General features: G+C 43.7%; 1 protein-coding gene across 1 annotated transcript in view; it reads left to right on the top strand.

The window, feature by feature from the left end:
* The window catches only part of GYS2 (glycogen synthase 2), a 127,722-nt gene that overhangs the window by 91,295 nt on the left and 8,882 nt on the right, over window positions 1–27,545 (top strand). Inside the window, exons 11-15 of the mRNA XM_082255031.1 lie at window positions 6,930–7,043; window positions 7,631–7,757; window positions 13,542–13,637; window positions 20,024–20,187; window positions 20,402–20,482. Of these exons, the coding sequence (XP_082111157.1) occupies window positions 6,930–7,043; window positions 7,631–7,757; window positions 13,542–13,637; window positions 20,024–20,187; window positions 20,402–20,482 (582 nt within the window). The remainder of the gene's footprint in view (window positions 1–6,929; window positions 7,044–7,630; window positions 7,758–13,541; window positions 13,638–20,023; window positions 20,188–20,401; window positions 20,483–27,545) is intronic.

Raw genomic sequence — 27,545 nt, 5'->3', positions numbered from 1 at the left:
GATGTGAATACTTTCCGAATGCACTGTATATATATATATTAGAGTATTTTAGAGTTGGTTGATGTTTTCTAACATAAAACTGCGCACAAAACAGGGAAAAAGCGCACAAATCACTTTTGTGTGCTGTCTCTTTTAACTTTTTAATTTGCCATTTCCAACTTTTTCTTTTACTATTGTGTAAAAAAGCTAAAAAATGAATACCTCAAAACATGAAAAAAACCCTCAGTGGCCTTCTATTCGCCCCCTATCCCCCCCCCCCCCCTTCACCTCCTCCTTCATGTCTTCTATTCCCTACCCTACTTTTTTTTGATACCCCCCCCTCTCCCTCCCTCCTTTTAATTTCTTCCTTTTGTTAATGTGAAAAACTTTGGATTTAGGACCTCATCTTGCTGGATTCCTCTTAGTGGAACTCCACCCAAAAGAGAAGTTCCGCTTTAAGGACTCGCCCCCCCCCCTCTCCTCTTGCATAATTGGCACCTTTGAGGAAAGTGGGGGGTAGCAGGTACCAGATTTTGACAGGTACCTGCTCCCAATTCCATTCCAAGTGCCGTGGCGCTCGGCAACGGAAGTTCTCCTCCCTTCCACCCCCCTGCAGTCTTCTGGGATACTGACAGGTCCCAGGAGACTGCATCCATTGATTCATGATTTGCAGAGCGACTCCCGCATGCGCAGTGGGCACCCGGCTGTGAAGCCGCAGGTGAACTGGGTGCCCATAGTGAAGATGCTGGCGCCGCCGAGGGAGGACAGAGAATGAAGACTGGCTGGGGTGAGCTCACCACTGGACCGTGGGATGGGTGAGTGGCTGTTTTTTTAAAAGTCAGCAGCTACACTTTTTGTAGCTGCTGACTTTTATTCTTTTGATAGGTGCCTGGAGATCCTCTTTAATACCCTTTTATCCCAATTCAGCCCAGTCCTCCCTCCTTTAGGTGCAGTATTTGTTCTGTTATAAGCTTCAAATAGAAAAAGAAAAACTGAGATTCAGCAAGAGTGTAGTGACAAATGAATGACTGTACTCCTGTTCTGTTATGATTCAGCAGTGTTGGATATGACTAGATTGTATTATTGCCATTTCCTGTAATTATAAAGTTGACTTTCATATATTCCTTAAGAAGCTGGATATAATAAAGATTGGCCTGAACATGTTTTTTTTCTTTTTAAAATGCTCTGCTAAAATGAGAAATTGCACAGCGCGGTTTTCGGATGCCATTCATTTTATTAGCATCTAAAAACTTGGTGCAGTTCTGCTACGATTGCCGCATGATAAATCACGCTGTGATTGCGGCAAACCACATCGCACAAAGCTTGTCACCCAAAAGAAGCTTCTGCTCCTTTTTGGATGACAAAATTCACCTCAACGCATTTTTAGGTGTCATTAAAATGAATGGCATCTGAAATTCGCATTGTGTATTTTGTCATTTTAGCAGAGCATTTTGAAATCAAAACACCCAGGTGTGAATGACCTTAGTGATCACATTCCCTCTGTTCTCAGCTGCACAAGAGCTGGGGGAGGAGAAGCAACAGAACAATGATCTTCCCAGTAAAAGGCTGTGCAGGGGGATGTGTCAGGACAAAAGTGATCATTAAAGTAGAGCACATATAGTTCCCAGCACAGCTAGAGAACTGACGCTGTGCTCTTCTGTCTAGTGTGGTCAGTTTTTAACAGGAAACTTGAGGGACCGGCAGGAACACCAATGATTTCACACAAAGGAAGCGATAAAATGAGAACAGGATACTTTTTCATACAAGTACATTGTACAGCAGGCACATATCAGGAATAAGAAATGTTGAGTTTACATATTCCTTAAGCCCCCATTCACACTAGGGCGACTCACGAGGCGACTTGTGTCGCCCCAGGTCGCCCCAGGTCGCTTGACATGACCAAACCAATGTAAATGAATCAGTGCCGTCTTAATTGCCGCTATTAAGGTCGCTCCGACTTCAGAAAAGGGTCCTGTACTACTTTCAGGCGACCAGTGATCCGACCTGTCCCATATACTTCAATGGGAGTCGCCTCCTTATCTTAATTGAAGCGACCTGTAATCCGACTTGTCATCCGACTTTGCTAAAAAATGGTAGTGAACAAGAAAAGAGCATAATTTTCTTGCAGGCATTAGCGGTCATTTTTTTAGGCAGGCATGTCATTTTTTGGATTTCGTTTCTGGGGGGTCTAAAAAGTGTCCCTGTCAAGTTTCAGCTCTGTAGCATGTCCAGAACCCCTAAAAAAAAATCATTTTTCTTTTAATTTTTTGTAGTGTCTTTACCAGCTGTCTTTTATTCTTGCTGGCATTCATCAGCGGTCATTTTTTTAGGCAGGCATGTCATTTTTTGGATTTCGTTTCTGGGGGGTCTAAAAAGTGTCCCTGTCAAGTTTCAGCTCTGTAGCATGTCCAGAACCCCTAAAAAAAAATCATTTTTCTTTTAATTTTTTGTAGTGTCTTTACCAGCTGTCTTTTATTCTTGCTGGCATTCATGAGTGGTCATTTTTTTAGGCAGGCATGTCATTTTTTGGATTTCGTTTCTGGGGGGTCTAAAAAGTGTCTCTGTCAAGTTTCAGCTCTGTAGCATGTCCAGAACCCCTAAAAAAAAATAATTTTTCTTTTAATTTTTTGTAGTGTCTTACCAGCTGTCTTTTTTTCTTGCAGGCATTTAGCGGGCATTTTTTTTAGGCAGGCATGTCATTTTTTGGATTTCGTTTCTGGGGGGTCTAAAAAGTGTCCCTGTCAAGTTTCAGCTCTGTAGCATGTCCAGAACCCCTAAAAAAAAACATTTTTCTTTTAATTTTTTGTAGTGTTTTACCAGCTGTCTTTTATTCTTGCAGGCATTTAGCGGGCATTTTTTTAGGCAGGCATGTCATTTTTTTGTATTTAGTGTCTGGGGGGTCTAAAAAGTGTACCTGTCAATTTTCAGCTCTGTAGCATGTCCAGAACCCCTAAAAAACATCATTTTTACTATATTTTCAGGGATACGGCTTCTCTGCGGCTGGCTTTTTTTCTTGCAGGCATTTAGCGGGCATTTTTTTAGGCAGGCATGTCATTTTCTGGATTTAGTGTCTGGGGGGTCAAAAAAGTGTCCCTGTCAAGTTTTAGCTATGTAGCATGTCCAGAACCCCTAAAAAAAATCATTTTTCTTTTAATTTTTTGTAGTGTTTTACCAGCTGTCTTTTATTCTTGCAGGCATTTAGCGGGCATTTTTTTAGGCAGGCATGTCATTTTTTTGTATTTAGTGTCTGGGGGGTCTAAAAAGTGTACCTGTCAATTTTCAGCTCTGTAGCATGTCCAGAACCCCTAAAAAACATCATTTTTACTATATTTTCAGGGATACGGCTTCTCTGCGGCTGGCTTTTTTTCTTGCAGGCATTTAGCGGGCATTTTTTTAGGCAGGCATGTCATTTTCTGGATTTAGTGTCTGGGGGGTCAAAAAAGTGTCCCTGTCAAGTTTCAGCTATGTAGCATGTCCAGAACCCCTAAAAAAAATCATTTTTCTTTTAATTTTTTGTAGTGTTTTACCAGCTGTCTTTTATTCTTGCAGGCATTTAGCGGGCATTTTTTTAGGCAGGCATGTCATTTTTTTGTATTTAGTGTCTGGGGGGTCTAAAAAGTGTACCTGTCAATTTTCAGCTCTGTAGCATGTCCAGAACCCCTAAAAAACAGCATTTTTACTATATTTTCAGGGATACGGCTTCTCTGCGGCTGGCTTTTTTTCTTGCAGGCATTTAGCGGGCATTTTTTTAGGCAGGCATATCATTTTCTGGATTTAGTGTCTGGGGGGTCAAAAAAGTGTCCCTGTCAAGTTTCAGCTATGTAGCATGTCCAGAACCCCTAAAAAAAAATCATTTTTCTTATAATTTTTTGTAGTGTCTTACCAGCTGTCTTTTTTTCTTGCAGGCATTTAGCGGGCATTTTTTTAGGCAGGCATGTCATTTTTTTGTATTTAGTGTCTGGGGGGTCTAAGTGTACCTGTCAATTTTCAGCTCTGTGATTGGCCAAATAAAAAGTTGCCTCGCGATTAGGTCGCGTCAAAGTCGCGCTAAGTCGCGCTAAGTCGCGCCAAAGTCGCGTCAAAGTCGCGCCAAAGTCGCGTCAAAATCGCGTCAAAGTCGCGCTGGAAGCGACGCTACTTTAGTGGTAGCGGCAGTGTGAACCAGCACTAACTTTTGTTTATGTCGGTTTATGTTGTGTATTTTTTACACAATGAGTATGATCCTTTTTTTATAAAGCAACTTTTTTGTTCTATGAATTTGGCCCTTCAAAGTAAAATTAGCTGCATTTTCACAAATATGACATCAGTAATTTCTCAGCTAAATTTCACAAATGAAGCTGTCATCAATTATATACACAGCATAATGCCTGAACATTGTCTGACATCGAACAATATCTTTACAGACAATATTTAGGAATTGATGCAGTGGATTCATAAAAATTTGTGAATTTTATACATTTTGCCACCAAACCAAAACTCTCAGTTTTGCCAATTGAACTACTTACAGTAGGGGACGTTTTTTTTTAAAAAAAAAGAATATGAAAACTTTCTTGTTTGAATTAAATGGTTTAGGGATGGTGTATGTATAGTAGATTATTTTTTCTTATTTAAGTGTTTATTTTTTATTTGTGGGGTTCTTGTATGTGTATTTGATTGTCATTTGTCTTTAAATGTATTTTGTACTTTTTCCTGCTGTATGTTTTTCCTTTCTGTGGAAAAATTAAAGTACCAAGGCTAAAAAGGGGCCTTTTTGGCACACAACAGGTAAAAGGAGCATTTTTGGCATTTAACAAGTCCTAGAATAGGTGAAAGGAGCTTCTCAGGATAATTTTAAAGCCCATTGAAACCATGTTATTAATATGTTAATTTCAACATTTGCCTCCATTATAATTTTGCAGAAAGCTTCTAATTTTTGTTAAAATTTCATGTAAATGAAAACTCTCAATTCCCCTCATGCCTAATAATATTTTGTATTGGAACACCCAGCTGTCTGCATTAATGTCCTATATTATTCCTTCATTTAAATATAGTATTTGTGTATGACTGTGCTGAATATTCCCTACAGCGCCATTAAAGTTTCTCTCTGTAATCCCCTCCTTTACAACATGCTGTGGAACCAAAACATTGTTTAGCAAACTACCACCTATGATGAAATGGGAAAGGGAAATAGGTTGTTCTTTTAGTGATTTCCGGTGGTGGAAAGCTTTGACTTCCAACCACAGACCAACTTCCTCCCATGGGCATCCGCAGGTAGGGGCAAGGGGGGGCAAATGCCCCCCCCTTGGAATCTCAACTTCCCCTTTTAAGTGGTTGTTAAGCCACTTTATACTATCCTGTCTGTTCTGTTTAATAATCATGTGTGCCTGTGTCTGTGTTTTAAAAAAATAAGCTGTTCTTTACCAGTATTCAGAGGGCCGAGCGCCGCTCACGTGACCCATCGGCTCTCTCCTCTCTCCGGCTGACAGCTGCTTGCAGCGGGCAGGGCCAAGGATTCCTCACTGATGTCAGTTGGGAGGGGAGGAGGAGGGGAAGAGGAGAGGAGGAGAGAGGTGGCGGGTCACGTGAGCGGCGAGTGACACTCTATACTTGTAAAGAATGGCTTATTTTTATAAAAAACAGACACAGGGGCACACCGGATTATTAAACAGACTGTAGACAGGACATGAAACTTTAAATGGGACTACAGCAGCAGGAGAGGAGGGGAGGTGGGCACTGACACAGGAGCAGACAGGCAGGGAGGGGGGAAGAGAGGACAGAGGAGGACAGGAGGGCTGCGGATGATGAAGGCACGTAAACTGACCACGGTGTCAGGGCTCAGCAGCCATGGTATACCGTGGTCAGTTTACAGAGTGGAGGACATAGCCAGGCAGGATCAGCCAGGTATTTTAGGTGATAGAAGGGGCCAAATTACACAGCAAAGCACTGTGCTGTATAACATGCTTTAAGGGAATATACTCAAAATAAGTGTAATGACTAAGCCCCTCCCCTTCATGACATTGTTGAAAAGGGGTGGAGCATGGGTGACCTTAAAATTATGCCCCCCCCCCCTGATTCCTCCTCCAACCTTTGGAAACTTACTTACAAATGTAAATTTAGATGATATCCCCATCCCAGATTCACACATATGACCCATCCATACCCCCTTCATGTTGGAGGAATTGTGAGATCCCAGGGAATCTTTATCACACACTATGGGAGTTCCCCAAGATTGCTACCCTTCTGGAAAGGTTTGTTTCAACTACTGACTGAAGTCACTGAAATTCCCACAACCCCATCTCCAGAATTCGCCTTGCTCAGTATTGGCATTACCAAAATATTCCCCATCATCTCCGCTGCATAACCATCCATAGTCACTGGAATTCCCACAACCCCATCTCCAGAATTCGCCTTGCTCAGTATTGGCATTAACAATATTCCCCATCATCTTCGCTGCATAACCATCCATAGTCACTGGAATTCCCACAACCCCATCTCCAGAATTTGCCTTACTCAGCATTGGCATTCACAATATTCCCCATTATCATCTCCGCTGCATGACCATCCATATTCTCCTAGCAGCAAGATTAACTATTGTTAGGCATTGGAAAACTACTGATCTTTTTACCAAAGAGGAGGTGGTAAACTTGGTGCCCACCCACGGCTCATACAAGCGCATGTTTGCTATATATGAAGGTAGCTTGTCTCTTGCCAACAAAAACTGGTCACATTGGTTCCAACTGACTTTTTCATGTCGTCACTTAAAGTTTCTTCTCCTTCTTGTCTTGGTCAACCCATATGACTCTGGTATACCCTGCAAATGTAGGTCTGATGAATTTGTTCCTCATTCATATATCTTTATTGCAATGTCACTGTTTGACAGCCAAATTTTAGCTGCCTTTTCTTTGTTTGTTCTCTGTAACACGGAAAACTAAAAAAAAAAAAAATAAATCTCTCTGTATTTGCCATCACAGCGCCAGTCACTGCCCCCCATCACAACACACAATATGGTGGATGACTCGACGGACCCGATCCTTAATACTATCAGAAGAATGGGTTTGTTTAACAGTCGGACGGACCGAGTGAAGGTGAGTGTGATAAGTATGTGTAATGATGTGACCAATGATCCAGGAAATGCTATTTAATTCCCACTAAGGATATTATTCACATTCATTTCCTAAAAGCTCCAGACATATCTGTCCACATATATAGACAGGAAAATATATCAATATAAATCCCAATTCATATAGTGAATATTGGATTGCTGGAGCATGTGACAGAGGCTGAATAATGTGGATCTTGGGCAGATATTTAGAAATGACAGATGACTGTGAAATGCACAGAAGTGATTCTCATGTTTGTCAGAATAGGGAAAAGGACTGGGCTCTGACATTTGACTTTTCGCCTCCATGGTGTATATTCATTTCTATCCTGTCCCTTTAATTCTGCTATTACACACTGGGTACAGAATATTGGGAGATTAATAGAGTGCATTTTCTAGCAATCATTGACTGCAAGTTAGGCAAATAAATTATCCTCTAGTCACCTCATTATATAACACATTGCGGGTTCACTGAAGGGCTCAGGGAAGAGGACCTGTGCTGTAACCCATAGTAGACAATTACAATGTATGACTGTGGAGTTATAAATGCATGTGGCACTTTCTATCACGCAGGTCATTGTGCACCCAGAATTCCTCTCTTCCACCAGCCCTCTCCTACCAATGGACTATGAGGAGTTTATCCGAGGGTGTCATCTGGGGGTCTTCCCATCCTATTATGAGCCCTGGGGATATACACCTGGTGAGTAACTATAAACTGTGAATGACCCAAAACCCCTGTTTAGGCACACCCATTGAGTAACTCCTACCTATATATCATATCATGCATTGAAAATAAGATCTCCCGTCCTCGCTTCAGCAGGACATATACTAAAATTGGAAAGATACAGAGAAGATTAGCATGGCCCCTGCGCAAGGATAATATGCAAATTCGGGAAGCGTTCAATAAAAAAAAAAAAAAAAAAAAAAAAAAAGAAAATAAGATCTGCCCATGTGCCCATCTTAAAGTAGAATAGGCATAAATATAATCCATACTATATGGTATAAACTTAATTAAATCACTCTTCCTCTCTTTATACAAATAGACAGATACTGTATACAGAATGTTATTTGTTGGTATGGTGCTAACATATTTCATGGTGATGTAGAGAGAACACTGAGCCATCTATGTTAGTCGCTGCACTAGAGGAGCTAACAATATAATGCCCCCACCACAGTCACACCCTATTATTATTATACATTTATGTAACGCTGACATGATCCAAAGTGCAGTATAGAGAACACTGAGCCATTCACATCAGTATCTGCACTAGAGGAGCTTACACTCTAATGTCCTACCATAGTTACGCACTATTCTTATTGTTATTATTTTACAGGGTTTATATAGCGCAATCAGTTTGCGCAGTGATTTACACTATAAAGGGAGATAGTTTGGTTACAATACAATAAAATACAAGAGGGTTAAAAGGCCCTGCTCATAGGAGCTTATAATCTACAAAGTAAAAGGGTGGGGCAAGTGGTACAAAAGGTTATAACTGGGGGGGGGGGGGGGGGGTGAGTGATAAAAGTTCAGTTAGTTGGAGGCATGATAGGCATCAACCTGAAAAGATTAGTTTTCAGGGATCACCTAAAAGTGGACAGAGTAGGAGCTAGTCAGAACAGATTGAGGTAAAGAGTTCCAGAGGATGGGGGAGGCTCTGAAAAAGTCCTAGAGATGAGCATGGGAGGAGGAGGCAAGGGAGCTAGAGAGCAGGAGGTCTTGGGAGGAATGGAGAGGACGGTTTGGGTGATATTTGGAGACAAATTTGGTGATGTAGCTTGGGGCAGAGTTGCAAATGACTTTGTATGTTGTTGTTAGTATTTTGAATTTAATTCGCTGGTAAATTGGAAGCTGGTGGAGGGAATGGCAGAGAGGAGTGGAGGACATTGAGCAGTTGGTAAGGTAGATGAGTCTGGCAGTAGCATTCATGATAGACTGAGGAGGAGATAGCCTATGTACAGGTAGGCCGATGAGAAGGAAGCTGCAATAGTCAAGGTGAGAGATAACAAGGGAGTGAATGAGTAGCTTGGTGGTTTCATTAGTTAAAAAGTTGCGAATTTTAGAGCTGTTATAGAGGTGAAGTCTACAAGCTTTTGAGGAGGGCACAGGCAGGGAGGGGGGGGGGGGGAATTATCAACTCAGTTTTAGAGAGATTTAGTTTAAGGAAATGGTGCAACATCAATGTTAAAATGTCAGTTATGGCGCTTTTCCACTGCATGGTACCGCATGTTTGAACGGTTCGGTACGGTTTGGTACAGCGGCGCTTTTCCACTACATGGTACGGCTCTGTACGGCTCGCTTAAACAGTACCACCTCGGTTGGGGTTCCAAGCGGGCCGTACCTATACCATGTCCCACAATCCTTTGCATGCAGCCTTGATTGTTTGTCACCACTAGCCACTGATTGGTCAGAGAATCGTTGTAATCCCACCCACTTACTACTTTAATGGAAAGGCAACCCAAGTCGAGTAGAGCCTATACAGTGCCAAAAGGTTCCGACTCGTACCACACAGTGGAAAAGCAAACCGAGTCGAGCAGGGCCAAGCAGTGCTGAGTGGAGCCGAGCCGGTACTCGCAGTGGAAAAGTGCCATTAGTAATGTGAGAGGAGACTGAAGGGGTGAGGTGAGGAGTAGAGAGATAGATTTGGGTGTCATCTGGGTAGAGGTGATATTGGAAGGCGTAGAGGTTATTAAGTGTTGTACTTTTATATACTGTAGCTCTGATATATTCCACAGTTACTTTATTACTAATAAATAATTAAATTACTAAAATTAATAAAATCTATTACTAATGTCGCCACCACAGTAACATACTATTATTATTATGCATTTATACAGTCACTCTGACATATTTCACAGTGCTGTACAGAGAAGACTGAGCCAGTCTCTTCAGTCTCTGCAGCAGAGGAGCTTACAATCTAACGACTCACTACTGTAACCCACTATTATTATTATACATTTATATAGCTCTGAAATATTCAGCTGTGCTGTACAGAGAACATTAAGCCAATCTAATCTGTCTCTGCACCAGAACAGCTTACACTCTAATGACCCACCACAGGCACACACTATTATCAATACATAATCCACAGTACTGTACAGAAAACACATCAGTCTGGACCAGAGGAGCTTACACTTTAATGTCTGCACTCTAGTCACAGACACCATTGAACAAAGACTGGCTGTACAGAAGTGTAGAGATTTGCAGACATTGTAACTGTTTGCATTTTTGCTAATTGGGATTTCCTTTCCTGTCCTGCCTTGTCACCATCTCTGAATAAGGAATCCTGATGCCGAGTCAGGTGATGGAGATTCCTTAGCGCTGTTAATAGCTAATTCCTCACAGTTAATTTCATTTAATGCAATATTGATTCATCAGTTCAGTGCACATTAATGTGGTAACCATAATTTATAGCAGGGAAATCCCTGCAGTACAGAGGACAATCAATTGGCAAATGGTGAAGATTTTCACATTAATAAAATACCCATTTGAAAGATGTCTTCTGGAAACTCCAGAGTTCAAATCGTTCAGTGTCTGACAGCTGAATAGTGTATATGGCAGATGGTGACCAGGGAGCCTCCAAGCATAGCCCCAACATCAGAACCGTACTAGCTGGCACGTCTTTATGCTGCATGGGCACCTGGCGAGCAGGAGGGATGGCTGTACGCCTTTATCCCTGAAACCGATCACCCTGTGGCTTTCCTGCACCTCGGCCTGATTCTGTTACTCTTCCTCCTACCAGCTTTCAGCTGCTACAGGGGGAGCCACAGGGGGGTAAATTCTAGGATCTGCGCCCATCTACACCGTTCTGGCTCTAATCAACCCCTTCCCATTGCTTCTATTCATCGTGTGCACATGTGTTTTTCCCACAATAAAAAAGTGGTCCACTGGGTTTTCAGAATAAGAAAGGGCACAGGCAAGGTCCTCTAATGAAAAGTGGTACAGGTGGGTAGGTAGGATAAGAAGGTGCACAGGATATTAACATGCACAGGTGGAGCTTCTGTTATAAGAAGGAGCAGATGTGGGTTTCCCAGGATAAGAAGGAGCACAGGTGGGTTTCCAAGGATAAGAAGGAGCACAGGTGGGTATTGCAGGATAAAAAGGAGGTGGGTCCCCCAGGATAATAAGGAGCGCAGGTGAGTTTTCAAGGATAAGAAGGAGTACAGGTGGGTTTCCTAGGATAAGAAAGAACACAGGTGGGTCTCTCAGGATAAAAAGTAGTACAAGTGGGTTACCAAGGATAAGAAGGAGCACAGGTGGGTCTCCCAGGATAAGAAGGAGTACAGGTGGGTTTCCAAGGATAAGAAGGAGCACAGGTGGGTTTTGCAGGATAAAAAGGAGGTGGATCCCCCAGGATAGGAAGGAGTACAGGTGGGTTTCCAAAGATAAGAAGGAGCACAGGTGGGTCTCCCAGGTGAAGGAGTACAGGTGGGTTTCCAAGGATAAGAAGGAGCACAGGTGGGTTTCAAAGGATAAGGAGGAGTACAGGTGGGTTTCTAAAGATAAGAAGGAGCCCAGGTGGATCTCCCAGGATAAGGAGTACAGGTGGGTTTCCAAAGATCAGAAGGAGCACAGGTGGGTCTCTCAGGTAAAGGAGTACAGATGTGTTTCCAAGGATAAGAAGGAGCCCAGGTGGATTTCCCAGGATAAGGAGTACAGGTGGGTTTCCAAAGATCAGAAGGAGCACAGGTGGGTCTCCCAGGTAAAGGAGTACAGGTGTGTTTCCAAGGATAAGAAGGAACACAGGTGGGTCTCCCAGGATAAGGAATACAGGGTGGGTTTTCAAGGATAAGAAAGAGCACAGGTGGGTCTCCCAGGATAGGAAGGAGTACAGGTGAGTTACCAAGGATAGGAAGCACAGGTGGGTCTCCCAGGATAAGAAGGAGTACAGACGGGTTTCCAAGGATAAGAAGGAGCACAGGTGGGTCTCCTAGGATAAGAAGAATTACAAGTGGGTTTCCAAGGAAAAGGAGTACAGGTGGGTTTCCAAATATATGAAGGAGTACAGGTGGGCAGGTGGGTTTCCAAAGATAAGAAGGAGCACAGGTGGGTCTCCCAGAATAAGTAGGAATACAGGTGGGTTTCCAAAGATAAGAAGGAGCACAGGTGGGTCTCCCAGGATAAGAAGGAGAACAGGTGGGTTTCCAAGGATATGAAGGAGCACAGTTTTGTTTTCCAGGATAAAGAGTATTGGTAAACTCCTGGGATTATAGGGGCACAGGTGTTTTTCCCAGGATATAAACTAGCCCAGTGGGTTTCCAGGATAAGAAAGGGCTCAGGCAGGGTCCTCTAATGAAAAGTGGTCCAGGTAGGGCTCCTGGGATAAGAATGTGCATCGGTGGGACTCCTCGGATAAGAAGGAGCACAGGATGGTGAGAAGAGAGTGGAGCTCCCTCTGTTTTATTACTTAGTTGCTTTGCTCTAACACTAGCAGTCCTTTATCTACTGTAAACAAGACCTGCAGAGATGCCAGTAAAGTGACAAGGAGCTTTGCCTCCTATTATTTGATGGGGACCCTAGAAAGGTGCCAAGGAAGTGAATGTGGATCATTTGTCCCATGTATAGTAGGTGGATATAAATCTGTGACTGGGAAAAACAGCCGGTGACAGATATAAAGATTCAGACTGAAAATTAGGGGGGTGGGATGTGAAGAATTCTTGAGTGATTGGAGTCGGCAGAAGAGGAAGCTTGGGCACTTCAGCAGGAGAGCAGTACAAAAAGGGCAGGGCACACAACCTATGCTGCTAAAGTAGATCACAGCTGATGAAGTGAGGGGGGGGGGGGGATGCACAGTTTGGAATCTTTTTCTTAATTGCTAAAGAACTTTGTCCCATCACTGATTGGAGTGCGCAAAAATCATATCAGCTGCAGCTCAAGGCGGGGTAGACAAGACCTTCCACTGTGTAGGTGACAGAGCCCAAGCTGTCAATTCACATATCCCTGCCCTGGGATCATTCAGTTCAGGAGGGACTCACTGATTAACAAACATGTTCCATTCCATCCAGACCAGATCTGTGAATGCTCCACTATGAAATTCTAACGGGAATGGCATTGAAAGAGCACTGTACAAAGTGCACACGTTATCATGCATTGAAGTTTGATAAAACATGTTACTGCAACATGTGGCTGTGAAGGAAGCCTTGACCTAGACCTCACAGCAAATCCTGAGCTCTCCTTCTAAAACTGCCAATGACCTGGCTTTCACAACATCCCTGATCATTTTCACATCTCTGACCCACCAAAGTTAATATGCAAATCAGGCATTCTGACACCATAATGACTTTAATTTCTGCATGCTTGTGGTAGGCAGAAGCCACAGACAGCCAGTTCATTGGTATTTTAAGAAGAAGATCAGACATATCATTATTTACTAACAATAATACTAATAATAATAATACATTTTGCTGAAAAAATCCTTCAAACTATGATACCTCCTCCTAGAAGGCTCTTGGTGTACTCACCTGTACTGTATTTGTCATGTTCCAGCGGAGTGTACAGTGATGGGTATTCCTAGCGTCACAACCAACCTTTCCGGATTTGGCTGTTTCATGCAGGAGCACGTTGCTGACCCGGCTGCTTATGGTAAGAAAATACTCAATATACAGAAAATTCTAAATTTCATAAGGTTAATGCCACATGGGAGCTTTTGGGGCAGAAATGTATTTAAAATGGAACCCCGGGATAAGCACATATTGACTAAATACAAGAGTCATATGTATTCTTATTTGAATTTTGGTGTGCTTTGTGTATTTCTTCCATATCTGTGCAGTACTCCAGTGTGAAACTTGCAAATCTTGTACAGAAGCTTTCGGTAATAAAGACCAGTCACTGCTTCTCTTTGTCCTTGTGCAGGTTGACTGCTCTTGTCTCTGCCCCCTCCTGTAGTTTTCTGCAGGCATTTATATATATTCTTACAGCACTATCCACAAAGAATTTATCACTAATAAATCAGTGCAATAAACCTTTTTAAAATTAAAAATGTTTTATGTCCATAAGTTTCCAATTTGTCCAAGATCCACATAATTTTCCCTCCTCAAGTTCATGTCCTGAACCTCCAAGGATTTTGTACCTACCCATGTAGCCTGAAGAGATCCACCACCCCATAAAAGTATGCCTCTTGGTAAGGTCCGAAGTTAGCATCTGTAGACAGATTGGAACTGGTGTTGCAAAGAAACAAAGTTATCCCTTAGGTTAGGCCATGTATGTCTTTAGGCTGGCACCTCAGATTTCTCGCAATGTTTACTGGAACTCTCAGGCTCCTCTAGGCATTCACAGAAACCCTCACAGGAGTCTCTTTCAACCTTCAGGATTGGAAGAGTAGAGAACGTCTTACTAGAATGATGGCATGGCAGAGTACCAGTATCTCCAAGCAAGGATTTAGTAATTTCCTCAGGTAGCATACGTATAGAGGTGTGAGCAGGGGTCAGATACTCTCTAGTCAACATGAATAACTATAAAATCAAATAAACTTCTAGATGAAGTCCTTCTTAACCTATGGAGGTGTTAACAATCGGATTCTACCACTTAAGAATTCAAAGATAAAACACAAGTTCATAGGCATGCAGAAATATAGTTTTTCATATGAAGTTGCCACAGTTTTCATTACTAGATATATACACTGCTAAAAAAAATTTAAAGAAACATTTTGAAAACACATCAGATCTCAATGGAGAATAATATAATGATGGATATCTATACTGATAAGGAGGTAATGTGTTAGGAACTAAAGGATGCCACATCGTTTGATGAAAATGCAAATTATCAACCTACAGAGGGGCTGAGTTCAAAGACACATCAAAAATTCAAAAAATGATGCACCAGGCTAGTCCATTTTGCTGGAATTTCATTGCAGCAACTCAAAATGGTACTCAGTAGTTTGGATGGCCCCCACGTGCTTGTATGTATGCCTGGCAACGTCAGGGCATGCTCCTACAGTTGGTGTCCTGGGGTATTTCCTCCCAGATCTGGACCTGAGCTCCTGAACAGACTGGACAACCAAAATTTGGATGGAACAAAACATATTTTCCCAGAGGTGTTCTATTGGATTTAGGTCAGGCGAGCATGGGGGCCATTCAATGGTATCAATTCCTTCATCCTCCAGGAACTGACTACATACTCTGGCCACATGAGGCCGGGCATTGTCGTGCACCAGGAGGAACCCAGCACCCACCTCACCAGCGTAAGGTCTAACAATGGGTCCAAGTATTTCATCCTGATACCTAATGGCAGTTAGGGTGCCATTGTCTAGCCTGTAGAGGTCTGTGCATCCCTCCATGGATATGCTTCCCCAGACCATCACTGACCCACCACCAAACTGGTCATGCTGAACAATGGTATAGGCAGCATAACGTTCTCCACGGCTTCTCCAGACCCTTTCACGTTTGTCACATGTGCTCAGGGTGAACCTGCTCTTATCTGTGAAAAGCACAGGGCACCAGTGACGGACCTGCCAATTCTGGTGTTTAATGGCAAATGCCAATTGGACGTTGGGCCCCTCATGAAGTCTGTTTCTGATTGTTTAGTCATTCACACCAATTGCCTGCTGGAGGTAATTTTGTAGGGCTCTGGCAGTGTTCACCCTGTTCCTCCTTTCACAAAGGAGAAGATATTGGTCCTGCTGATGTGTTAAGGATCTTCTACGGCCCTGTCCAGCTCTCCTAGAGCAACTGCCTGTCTCTTGGAATCTCCTCCATGCTCTTGAGACTGTGCTGGGAGACACAGCAAACCTTCTGGCAATGGCACATATTGATGTGCTATCCTGGAGGAGTTGGACTGCCTGTCAGTGGCGGCCTGTGCATAGGCCCCCCCCCCCCTAAAAAAAAACGGAAAAAAAAACATTTACAAAAAGAACAATAAAGTTTTGAAAATAAAATCGCGTTCGCCGGCCTATGTGGTGGCCGGGGGGGGGGGGTTTACGACCCAGAAGAGGCGCCGATTGGCTGCCTTCTGGGGGCGTAACCTGGGCGCAGGTCATAGCGCTAGGACACCCCCACTTTTGTGATATCCTGGCTGTGATTGGTCCAGTCTCCAGCTTGGACCAATCATCATCCAGGACATCCGATTGCTGACCCCGCAATGGGGGCGGTGCTGGTGCGTGCGTCAGTCACGCACCGTCACCGCCCGATCTCCTTCCCGCCGGACCGTTCGGAAGACCGAGAGAGCTGCCGTCAAAGAAGACAGAAGAGGAGCAGCGCCGTGGACGGTTCCTGGAATCCCGCCGCCGTCGTAAGAAGAGGACGAGAGGAGAGGAGCAGCGCCGTGGACGTCTCGCAGGCAGCCCAGGAGAGCAGGTAAGTGATTGAAGCTGACCTGTGCCATGCCTGTACCATCACCTGTGCCATGCCTAAAATATCACCTGTGCCATGCTTAAAACATCACCTGTGCCATGCCTAAAACATCACCTGTGCCATGCCTGTACCATCACCTGTGCCATGCCTAAAACATCACCTGTGCCATGCCTATACCATCACCTGTGCCATGCCTATACCATCACCTGTGCCATCCCTATACCCTCACCTGTGCCATGCCTGTACCATGCCTATACCATCACCTGTGCCATGCCTATACCATCACCTGTGCCATGCCTAAACCATCATCTGTGCCATGCCTAAACAATCACCTGTGCCATGCCTAAACCCTCACCTGTGCCAAGCCTGAACCATGCCTATACCATCACCTGTGCCATGCCTATACCATCACATGTGCCATGCCTATACGCTCACCTGTGCCATGCCTGTACCATGCCTATACCATCACCTGTGCCATGCCTGTACCATCACCTGTGCCATGCCTGTACCCTCACCTGTGCCATGCCTGTACCATCACCTGTGCCATGCCTGTACCATCACCTGTGCCATGGCTGTACCATCACCTGTGCCATGCCTGTACCATGACCTCAAAGTCACGCAATATTTTTACCGCGTTTTTTGCCGCGAAGCAATACCTATTACATTTTTCTTTTTGCGCCCCCCCAAAAATTTTGATCACCAGCCGCCACTGCTGCCTGTGCAACCTCAATAGGGTCCAGGTATCGCCTCATTCTACCAGTAGAGACACTGACCCTAGCCAAATGCAAAACTAGCGAAAAACAGTCAGAAAAGATGAGTAGGGAAAACAATGTCAGTGGCCTCCATCTGTAAAACCATTCCTGTTTTGGAGGTTATCCCATTGTTGTTCATCTAGTGCACCTGTTGTTTATTTTTTTAACACCAAACCGGCTGAAACTGATTAAAAACCCCCTCTGCTACTTAAATGACTAGATCAATATCCCAGGAGTTTAAATGAATTGATGCTATACTCTGATTAAAAAGTGTTCCTTTAATTTTTTGGAGCAGTGTATATACAGGTACATCTCATAAAATTAGAATATAATCAAAGAAGTAATTTATTTCAGTAATTCAATTAAAAAAGTGAAACTCATATAATTTATATAGATGCGTTACACACAGAGTGACATATTTCAAGCATTTCTTTCTTTTAATTTTGATGATTAAGGCCTACAGCTAGTGAAAATCCAAAATTCAGTATCTCAGAAAATTATACAATATTACATAAAAAAAATTAAAAAAATGATTTTTATTACAGAAATGTGGGCTTACTGTAAAGTATGTCCATGTACAGTATAGTATGCACTCAATACTTGGTCGGGGCTCCTTTTGCATGAATTACTGAATCAATGCGGCGTGACATGGAGGCGATCAGCCTGTGGCACTGCTGAGGTGTTATGGAAGCTCCGGTTGCTTTGATAGCAGCTTTCAGCTCATCTGCATTGTTGGGTCTGGTGTCTCTCATCTGTCTCTTGACAATACCCCACAGATTCTCTATGGGGTTTAGGTCAGGCGAGTTTTCTGGCGAATCAAGGACAGTGATACCACAGTGGGCAGGGGCCAAGTACTCCTGGAAAATAAAATCGGCATCTCCATAAAGCTGGTCAGCAGAATCTAGCAGTGGCAGCTGGTGCTCAAAATTTTTTTTTTGGGGGGGTGGCGCAAACAGAAAAATGTAATAGGCATTGCTTTGCGGCAAAAAACGCTGTAAAAAATTGCGTGACTTTGAGGTCACAAAAGTGTGAAAGGGGCCTTCAATAATCAAGGTATAGTGTGCCCCCTTCAATGCAGAGTGACCACAGCATGCGGAGTGGAGGACCACAGCATGCCCCCTTTCAATGCAGAGAGACCAGCATGCCCCCTTTCAATGCAGAGAGACCAGCGTGCCCCCGTTCAATGCAGAATGACCAGCGTGCCCCCTTTCAATGCAGAATGACCAGCATGCCCCCTTTCAATGCAGAATGACCAGCGTGCCCCCTTTCAATGCAGAATGATCAGCGTGCCCCCTTTCAATGCAGAATGACCAGCATGCCCCCTTTCAATGCAGAGAGATCAGTGTGCCCCCTTTCAATGCAGAAAGATCAGTGTGCCCCTTTCAATGCAGAGAGAGATCAGTGTGCCTCCTTTCAATGCAGAGAGACCAGCGTGCCCCCTTTCAATGCAGAGACACCAGTGTGCCCCCATTCAATGCAGAATGACCAGCATGCCCCCTTTCAATGCAGGATGACCAGCGTGCCCCCTTTCAATGCAGAATGATCAGCGTGCCCCCTTTCAATGCAGAATGACCAGCATGCCCCCTTTCAATGCAGAGAGATCAGTGTGCCCCCTTTCAATGCAGAGAGATCAGTGTGCCCCTTTCAATGCAGAGAGAGACCAGCGTGCCTCCTTTCAATGCAGAGAGACCAGCGTGCCCCCTTTCAATGCAGAGACACCAGCGTGCCCCCATTCAATGCAGAATGACCAGCATGCCCCCTTTCAATGCAGGATGACCAGCGTGCCCCCTTTCAATGCAGAATGACCAGCGTGCCCCCTTTCAATGCAGAATAACCAGCATGCCCCCATTTAATGCAGAGAGATCATCGTGCCCCCCCAGACCAGTGCACTTACCTGATGCAGCAGCGGCTTCTTCTCAGTCCCCCTGCGTCTCCTCGAGTCCTCTCGCCTCCTCCTCGGCCAATGGCATGGTTTTTGCCTTTCGGCCAATCAGGAAGCAGAGAGAGCGCTAGAGACTTCAGCAATAGCAAAAGAGACTGGTAAAGACATTTGCCAAATTTCAGTATAGATAGAGACTGTCGCCAAGTCACAAGAGGCTGAGAAACTCCTGCAGTGTTACTACAGAGTGCTGAAGACCAATGCAGTTTTACTAGAGACTGATGCCCTCTTACAAGAAACTGCTAGAGACAACTGCAGTGTAACTAAAGACTGCTGCAGTGTTGCAAAGAGACTGCTAGAGGCTGCTACAAGTGTTACTACTGAGTTCTAGAGACCAGCGCACTGTTACTAGAGATGAATGTCTTTTTACAGAGACTGTTAGAACCTTCTGCAGTGTTCATAGAGATTTCTGGATATTGCTGCAGTTACAATAGACTGCTGCAATGTCACATCAGAGTGCCTAAGATGAATGCAGACTTTAGCCAAATTACAGGGTAGGCTGAGACTAGAGACGGATGCCTTGTTACTAGAGACTGCAGAAACGAATGAGCTGCCACTACAGAATTCCAGAGATCAGTGCAGTGTTATTAGAGACATCTGCCTCCCTACTAGAGACTGCTAGAGTCCACTACAGTGTTATTAGAAACTACTAGAGACTGCTAGAGTCCACTACAGTGTTATTAGAAACTACTAGAGACTGCTAGAGTCCACTACAGTGTTATTCGGGACTACTAGAGACTGCTAGAGTCCACTACAGTGTTATTCGTGACTACTAGAGACTGCTGCCAAGTTGTTGAACAGGAGTGCAGGGAAAGTGAAGCATTCAGCATAATTACAAAGCAAATACCAGCCCTGAACCCAACCACTGCACTGCAAACAAAGGCATGGCCCAGTTCACGTAAAACCATCTCTGCCAAAAAGGTGCAAATAATCACAGAAAATGGTGAATATGAAAATGGTAAAGGTTGGTTCTTCCCATTTCATTTTCAGGGATTTACATTGTGGATCGGAGGTTCTGCGCACCTGATGAATCATGTAACCAGCTGACCCAGATCTTGTACAGCTTCTGCCAACAATCCCGACGCCAGAGAATAATCCAGAGAAACCGAACAGAACGATTGTCAGACCTGCTAGAGTGGAGATATCTGGGCCGGGTAAGTGTTGACTAATATCTGAGCTCTTTATATAAAATCATTGCATGGTGCCACTTCTCTTGTCCTGTATGCTGGGTGTAATTCTCAGTATCTGTTCTTATTCTGTATGTATGGACTCTGCACAGTACCACTTCTCTTGTCCTGTATGCTGGGTGTAATTCTCAGTATCTGTTCTTATTCTGTATGCAATAATTTACTTTCTCATATCTTATAGTACTACATGCATGCTCGTCATCTGGCTCTCTGCCGAATGTTTCCTGACAAGTTTGAGATGGAGCCTAGCGCACCGCCAAAGGTGAGTACCAGAATATATACTGGGACAGTACACCTATTTCTGGATACACAGAACCTGGCAAAAAGAAACAAAAAAGGGCGCACCGACCTAGCGCATTATCCTCAATAAGACTTTATTGTACAACATATAAAAAATGGCTACTCACAAACAATGGTAGAAAATAGTCATATCAAGCTCAGTCGCTCGAGTGTCAGGAGTAGTTCATGTATTAGTCCATATTCCTGTTAAGATGACGGCTGACGCATTTCGAGGCTCAGCCTCTTCCTCAGAGCCACTGTGTCATGACCAACTCATAAGTTTAAATAACAATGCATTGCTCAAACCGCCTCCCTCAGATCTCGGGAGCCCCTCCCTCTAGGGGTGCCTGGCCTGTACCATGGCTTTAGTACCGGTAATGACATCACTTAGACCTTTTTATGTCATGTGGTTTGTAATTTGTGTGAGGGCGGGGCTGAGGTGAGCTCAGAGAGGGGGGGGCGGAGCTAGAACCAGGGAACATACAGGCTGCAGATTCTGGGCCAATCAGAAGAAGGAACTGGCAACAATAAGACAGCCAAGTGGGGTAAAGGAATGACTAGATAAAATGAGAGACACTTGGAATGCAAGATGCTGCCATCCCGCCCACACACTACCACCAGGTGAGATTAACCCTTCCATTATCGACTTTCATATAGGTTACATTACTAAGCAAGAAGTGATCATCAGTTAAGACTTCCTCTCTGCTGTACTGGAACTTCTGCAAATCAGAATTCAGCTCAGGAATTCCTCTTCCAGCCCGGCTCTGTCTTTCTTTATCTCTCCTGTAAATATCATTTTATTGTGTCCAGCTCAATAATATCATAAAAGGTGTGCGAAGAGGAAGTGCTGACATTGCTTCAACGCTGACAGCCGCTCATAACTTATATACCAAAGTAGATATAACGCCAATTAACTTCCATGTAGTGGGTCATAAAAGTGACAGATGGATCGGAGGATGCAAATTATGTTTTCTGGGTTTTGGAGGCTGATGAGAGCGCAACTCAACAAGAAATAATCCGCTTTATAATAGACTCACATGGCTGAGGGGCGAGGGGGCTGATACCATGAATTATAGCATATTCTCATGCAGTAGTAAGGAAGGATAACAGTGATTATTTATAAAAAATCACAACATCCTTGTCTTTCACTTTTTTGCACATTACCTTATATTACAACTAAATCTTCAGATGCTTTCAAATTGTAGGGCTCACCAGCGCCGTGCACTAATGCCTCGTACACACGTACCGATCGTCGGCCGAACGATCGGCCGTCTTTTGTCCAGGGCTATCATGTCTGTTGAAAACTGCAAAAGACTGCACACGAATTTTGTCGGCCAACAACAGCCGACTGCAGAAGTGATGTCATGTGATGGTTAACTTTCCATGTGTTTTTTCTTTTCTGAGCATGCCCAGTCTTGCTAATCTACTGATTGTCGGCCGAATTCTGTACTGACTGGCGAACAATCGGCCGTTCTGGTGTTGGCCAACAAAAATTTTAATGCCTGCACGACAGATTCTTTTCGGCCGAAAGTGCGCTGTCGGCTGTCGGAAGCATCATACTAACAAGCCTACAATCGGCCGATCGGTCGTCGGCCAAATATTTACGGCCGACAATCGGTACGTGTGTACGAGGCATTAGTCACTCTTTCGTTTTGCCAGTGCATTGTGATTTTAACAGACAATGCTTTTTTTTAACACCTGGCATTACAATGCACAGATGGTTCATATGTTTACACTGTAGTGTGCTTCAACACAAGCCATTTGTGCTGCACTGCCTTGGAACTTTGGGGGGCCAATAAAAAGGACTAGCACGGCATTTTATGTGTGTTTTAACATGCATCACTGCAACACAATCATGTGAATGGGCCCTAAAAGTTTGAAATTCAGAGTTGCAATGACCTGGTAATGGTGTACAGCAAATAAAATGAGTATTATTAGACCCAGACTGAATTTTTCAAGCCATGGCCAGGACCATGAAGCTCTGCAGATGTAAGTAAGGATGTTGTCCACAGAACACAATGTTGTTACATTATATTTTTTTTATATTTGGGGCCACACAGGGTCAGGGGCTGACTGGCAACTTTTGGTACAAACCAGAGGCCCATGGTGTAGCGACTGGGCCCTTCTCCCTCTCCCTCTTGCTGGCCTCCTCCTGACTCCCATTCCAGGCTGAAGCTCCACTCGAGGTACTCTCGACTCACCGGCTGAATCCATGTTCCCGACCTGGCCAACAGGGGGCAGTTAGAGGGAGCTGGGACAGAGAGCAGCAGCAGGCACCCCCCCCCCCCCAGCATGGATGGTGTAGGTCAGTAGGTCAGCAGTGGGGACTTTTTACCTCCCTTCATCCCTTCACCAGGAATCCTGTAGGCTACATTCACATGTTAGCGTAGCGAATCGCGGGCAGAACACCGCGATTCTGCCCGTGATCCGGAAATCATTGCAAATCGCGGGACGCCTGTGCGTTGCCGTTGATTTGCAATGGCACCCCAAACGCTGTGCGATGTTGCTGCAATTTCCAATTTACCGATTTTCAGGTGTTTTTGCGGTTTGGAAGCTTATTTCAAATGTTTTATATGTGTGTTCAAGCTTCAGGCATTTTTGTTTTAGCCAATAGAAAGCATTACAAGGTAAAAAAAAAAAACGGCTGATAGAAATGTATGAAAATACTCAATTTGTGCATTTTTACACATTCCCATTTAAGTCTATTTTGTCAGAAATGCCCATTTCTGCCTCAAAAGTTGCTCAAGGTTGAAAAAAGACACAAGTCTATCCAGTTCAACCCACAGAGGAAAAAAAACACAAATCGAAAGCCTCCATATACCCAATCCTATACCCACAGTCAGGGCTGCTGTTAGAAATCGCGGGGCCCCATACAGACTACCTGGGAGGGCCCCCCCAAGAAAATATTAAAGATATATTTAGCTAAAATTACAACAAAATCACTATTAGCAGACACAAATATAACATAACTCGCATAATTCCTGCTAAATCTAAAAAAAAAACTATGTTAAATAAAAAAGAAGATGAGATGAGAAAAATATTTACAGGCTGGGCAGTTGGAGCTCCGGGATCAGAGAGACAGAGCGAGAGAAACAAAGTTACAATTTACAAATAAACTCCTGAGCAGAGATAAGTGCTGGGAGGGGGGGGGGGCCCACACAAGGGAGGGTGATTAGTGAGGGACGACTGTCTCTTTCTCAACAGATAAAAGCTGATAGCAGGGAGAGGGACAGATTAGATTCAGGTGCTGGAGGAAGATTTCTGTATTTGTTGTCCATCACTAATCCCCCTCTCTGTGTGGGCCCCCCTGTGTGCTCTGGCCCCCTACAAGAGGGCTGGGGGTCCCCCCCTATCAGCGGCCCTGCCCACAGTTGATCCAGAAGAAGGCAAAAAATAAAAAATAAGGCATGATCCAATTTGCTCCAGCAGGGGAAAAAAATTCCTTCCTGATCCCCCAAGAGACAATGGGATATTCCCTGGATCAACTTTACCTATAAATGTTAGTATCCAGTTATATTATATACATTTAGGAAAGAATCCAGGCCTTTATTTAAAACAATCTACTGAGTTGGCCAGAACCACCTCTTGAGGGAGCCTATTCCATATTTTCACAGCTCTTACTGTGAAAAAGCCTTTCCGTATTTGGAGATTAAATCTCTTTTCCTCAGGAGTTGAAGAGCCTTGTCCTTGTCCTCTGTGATTACCTTAAAGTGAATAACTCTACACCAAGTTCACTATATGAAGGAAATAATGAGGCGCTAACACATAGATGCAATAGATATAAAATCACAACCTCAATAGATATTGTAATAAAAAATCACTAAAAAGTGCTTAATATCTGTGCAAAATAGAAATGAATTACCTATAAATATAGGTGATAGTGCAAATATAAACTTCACCGGATGGTGAAAAAAATATGTACAGTGCCTTGTGAAAGTATTCGGCCCCCTTGAACTTTGCAAACTTTTGCCACATTTCAGGCTTCAAACATAAAGCTATAAAACTGGAATTTTTTGTGAAGAATCAACAACAAGTGGGACACAATCATGAAGTGGAATGAAATTTATTGGATATTTCAAACTTTTTTAACAAATAAAAAACTGAAAAATTGGGCGTGCAAAATTATTCAGCCCCCTTAGTTAACCACTTGCCGACCGCCGCACGATTATCTACGTCGGCGGTCAGCCCCTCACAGGCAAAGTGACGTAGGGCTACGTCACTAGCTTGTGAGGGTCTAGGGAGCGAGCGCGCGCCGCCGGAGGCGCGCTCCCGCTCCCGCGTGGTCACGGACCCCCCCGCGCGTGTGACCGGCGGACCCGATGTCCGCCGGCCAGTCTGCGATCGGCGGGGGAGAGGGAGAAAGTCAGGCAGCTTGTGTAAACAAGCTGCCTGTCATTCTCCCCTCTGTATGAGAGCTGATCATATGGATCTACTATGTAGATCCGTTGATCACTCTGCATACAGCTGAAGCCACAGCCAATCACAGTTAGAATCACGCCCCTAGGGACACACACAGCCCCTCCCTCTCAAATAAAGTTAACCCTTTCACTACCAGTGTATTTTTACAGTAACAGTGCATATATATAGCACTGATTACTGTAGAAATGTCACTGGTAACCCCAAAAGTGTCAAAAATGTCAGTCAAGGGTCTGATCTGTCCGCCGCAATGTCGCAGTACCGCAAAAAAAATCGCAGATCGCCGCCATTACGCGTTAAAAAAAAAAACAAAAATGACAAAAATCTTTCCCTTAGTTAGTAAACGCAATAACTTTTGCGTAAACCAATCAAAATACGCTTTTTGTGATTTTTTTTACCAAACATAGGTAGCATAAAACAAATTGGCCGAAAATGTTAAAAAATTTTTATTTTTACATTTTTTTTGGGGGGAATTTCATATAAAAAAAAGGGAAAAATATTGCTATTTTTGCAAAATTGACGCTCTTTTTTTGTTTATAGCGCATGATCAAAAAATCGCACAGGTGATCAAATACCGCCGAAAGAAAGCTCTGTTTGTGGGAAAAAAAGGACGCCAAATTCGTTTAGGTACAGCGTCGCACGACAGCGCAATTGTCCGTTAAAGTCACGCAGTGCCGAATCGCAAAATACCCCCTGGTCGTTTAGCAGCCAAATCCTCCGGGGCTTAAGTGGTTAATACTTTGTAGCACCACCTTTTGCTGCGATTACAGCTGTAAGTTGCTTGGGGTATGTCTCTATCAGTTTTGCACATCGAGAGAATGAACTTTTTGCCCATTCCTCCTTGCAAAACAGCTCGAGCTCAGTGAGGTTGGATGGAGAGCGTTTGTGAACAGCAGTTTTCAGTTCTTTCCACAGATTCTCAATTGGATTCAGATCTGGACTTTGACTTGGCCGTTCTAACACCTGGATATGTTTATTTGTGAACCATTCCATTGTAGATTTTGCTTTATGTTTTGGATCATTGTCCTGTTGGAAGACAAATCTCCATCCCAGTCTCAGGTCTTTTGCAGACTCCATCAGGTTTTCTTCCAGAATGGTCCTGTATTTGGCTCCATCCATCTTCCCATCAATCTTAACCATCTTCCCTGTCCCTGCTGAAGAAAAGCAGGCCCAAACCATGATGCTGCCACCACCATGTTTGACAGTGGGGATGGTGTGTTCAGGGTGATGAGCTGTGTTGCTTTTACGCCAAACATAACGTTTTGCATTGTTGCCAAAAAGTTCGATTTTGGTTTCATCTGACCAGAGCACCTTCTTCCACATGTTTGGTGTGTCTCCCAGGTGGCTTGTGGCAAACTTTAAACAACACTTTTTATGGATATCTTTAAGAAATGGCTTTCTTCTTGCCACTCTTCCATAAAGGCTAGATTTGTGCAGTATACGACTGATTGTTGTCCTATGGACAGAGTCTCCCACCTCAGCTGTAGATCTCTGCAGTTCATCCAGAGTGATCATGGGCCTCTTGGCTGCATCTCTGATCAGTCTTCCCCTTGTATGAGCTGAAAGTTTAGAGGGACAGCCAGGTCTTCGTAGATTTGCAGTGGTCTGATACTCCTTTCATTTCAATATTATCGCTTGCACTGTGCTCCTTGGGATGTTTAAAGCTTGGGAAATCTTTTTGTATCCAAATCCGGCTTTAAAATTCTCCACAACAGTATCTCGGACCTGCCTGGTGTGTTCCTTGTTCTTCATGATGCTCTCTGCGCTTTAAACGGACCTCTGAGACTATCACAGTGCAGGTGCATTTATACGGAGACTTGATTACACACAGGTGGATTCTATTTATCATCATTAGTCATTTAGGTCAACATTGGATCATTCAGAGATCCTCACTGAACTTCTGGAGAGAGTTTGCTGCACTGAAAGTAAAGGGGCTGAACAATTTTGCACGCCCAATTGTTCCGTTTTTTATTTGTTAACAAAGTTTGAAATATCCAACAAATTTCGTTCCATTTCATGATTGTGTCCCACTTGTTGTTGATTCTTCACAAAAAATTCCAGTTTTATATCTTTACGTTTAAAGCCTGAAATGTGGCAAAAGGTTGCAAAGTTCAAGGGGGCCGAATACTTTCGCAAGGCACTGTATATAAGTAAAGTGCTGATGCTCTATCCTTCACAAGTAAACAATCCACGTGTTGTGAATAAGTGCACAATGTTAATAAATAAATAAACATATGCTTCATGCAATCAAAAATATAAGGGAAAAAATTGCTCCAATCCAAAAAAAGGAAGGATGAAGGTGTGAATTATATATAGGTGAATATGTGTTAAACACAAATATAAACATAAATATGGAAGTGACACACCATATAAAATTTACAAGACGGCAAAATTGCCAAAAAAGTCCATAGGAAAAAAATTATAAACGTTCCAAAGCAAGTGATAATTTCTTGTGAGTTTTCCTTAAAGTGCTTCTTCTCTTAGTGAGGTGCCAAAGTGACGTAAGAGGTATCTGATCCTTCCCCCAGTGAGCTGGGGTCACTTACCAGATGCACCCAGGCCTCAAAGGACCTATGGTGCAGGTAGAACTTTAAAAGATCATTCAGCGATACCCTCCTCCTAGGTGTAGA

This window comes from Pelophylax lessonae (genome assembly GCF_965119305.1).
Source record: "Pelophylax lessonae genome assembly, chromosome: 4".
In the NCBI taxonomy this organism is placed as follows: Eukaryota; Metazoa; Chordata; class Amphibia; order Anura; family Ranidae; genus Pelophylax; species Pelophylax lessonae.
Note: the sequence above shows the minus strand (reverse complement) of the source record. Positions and strands in the feature narration are given on the sequence as shown.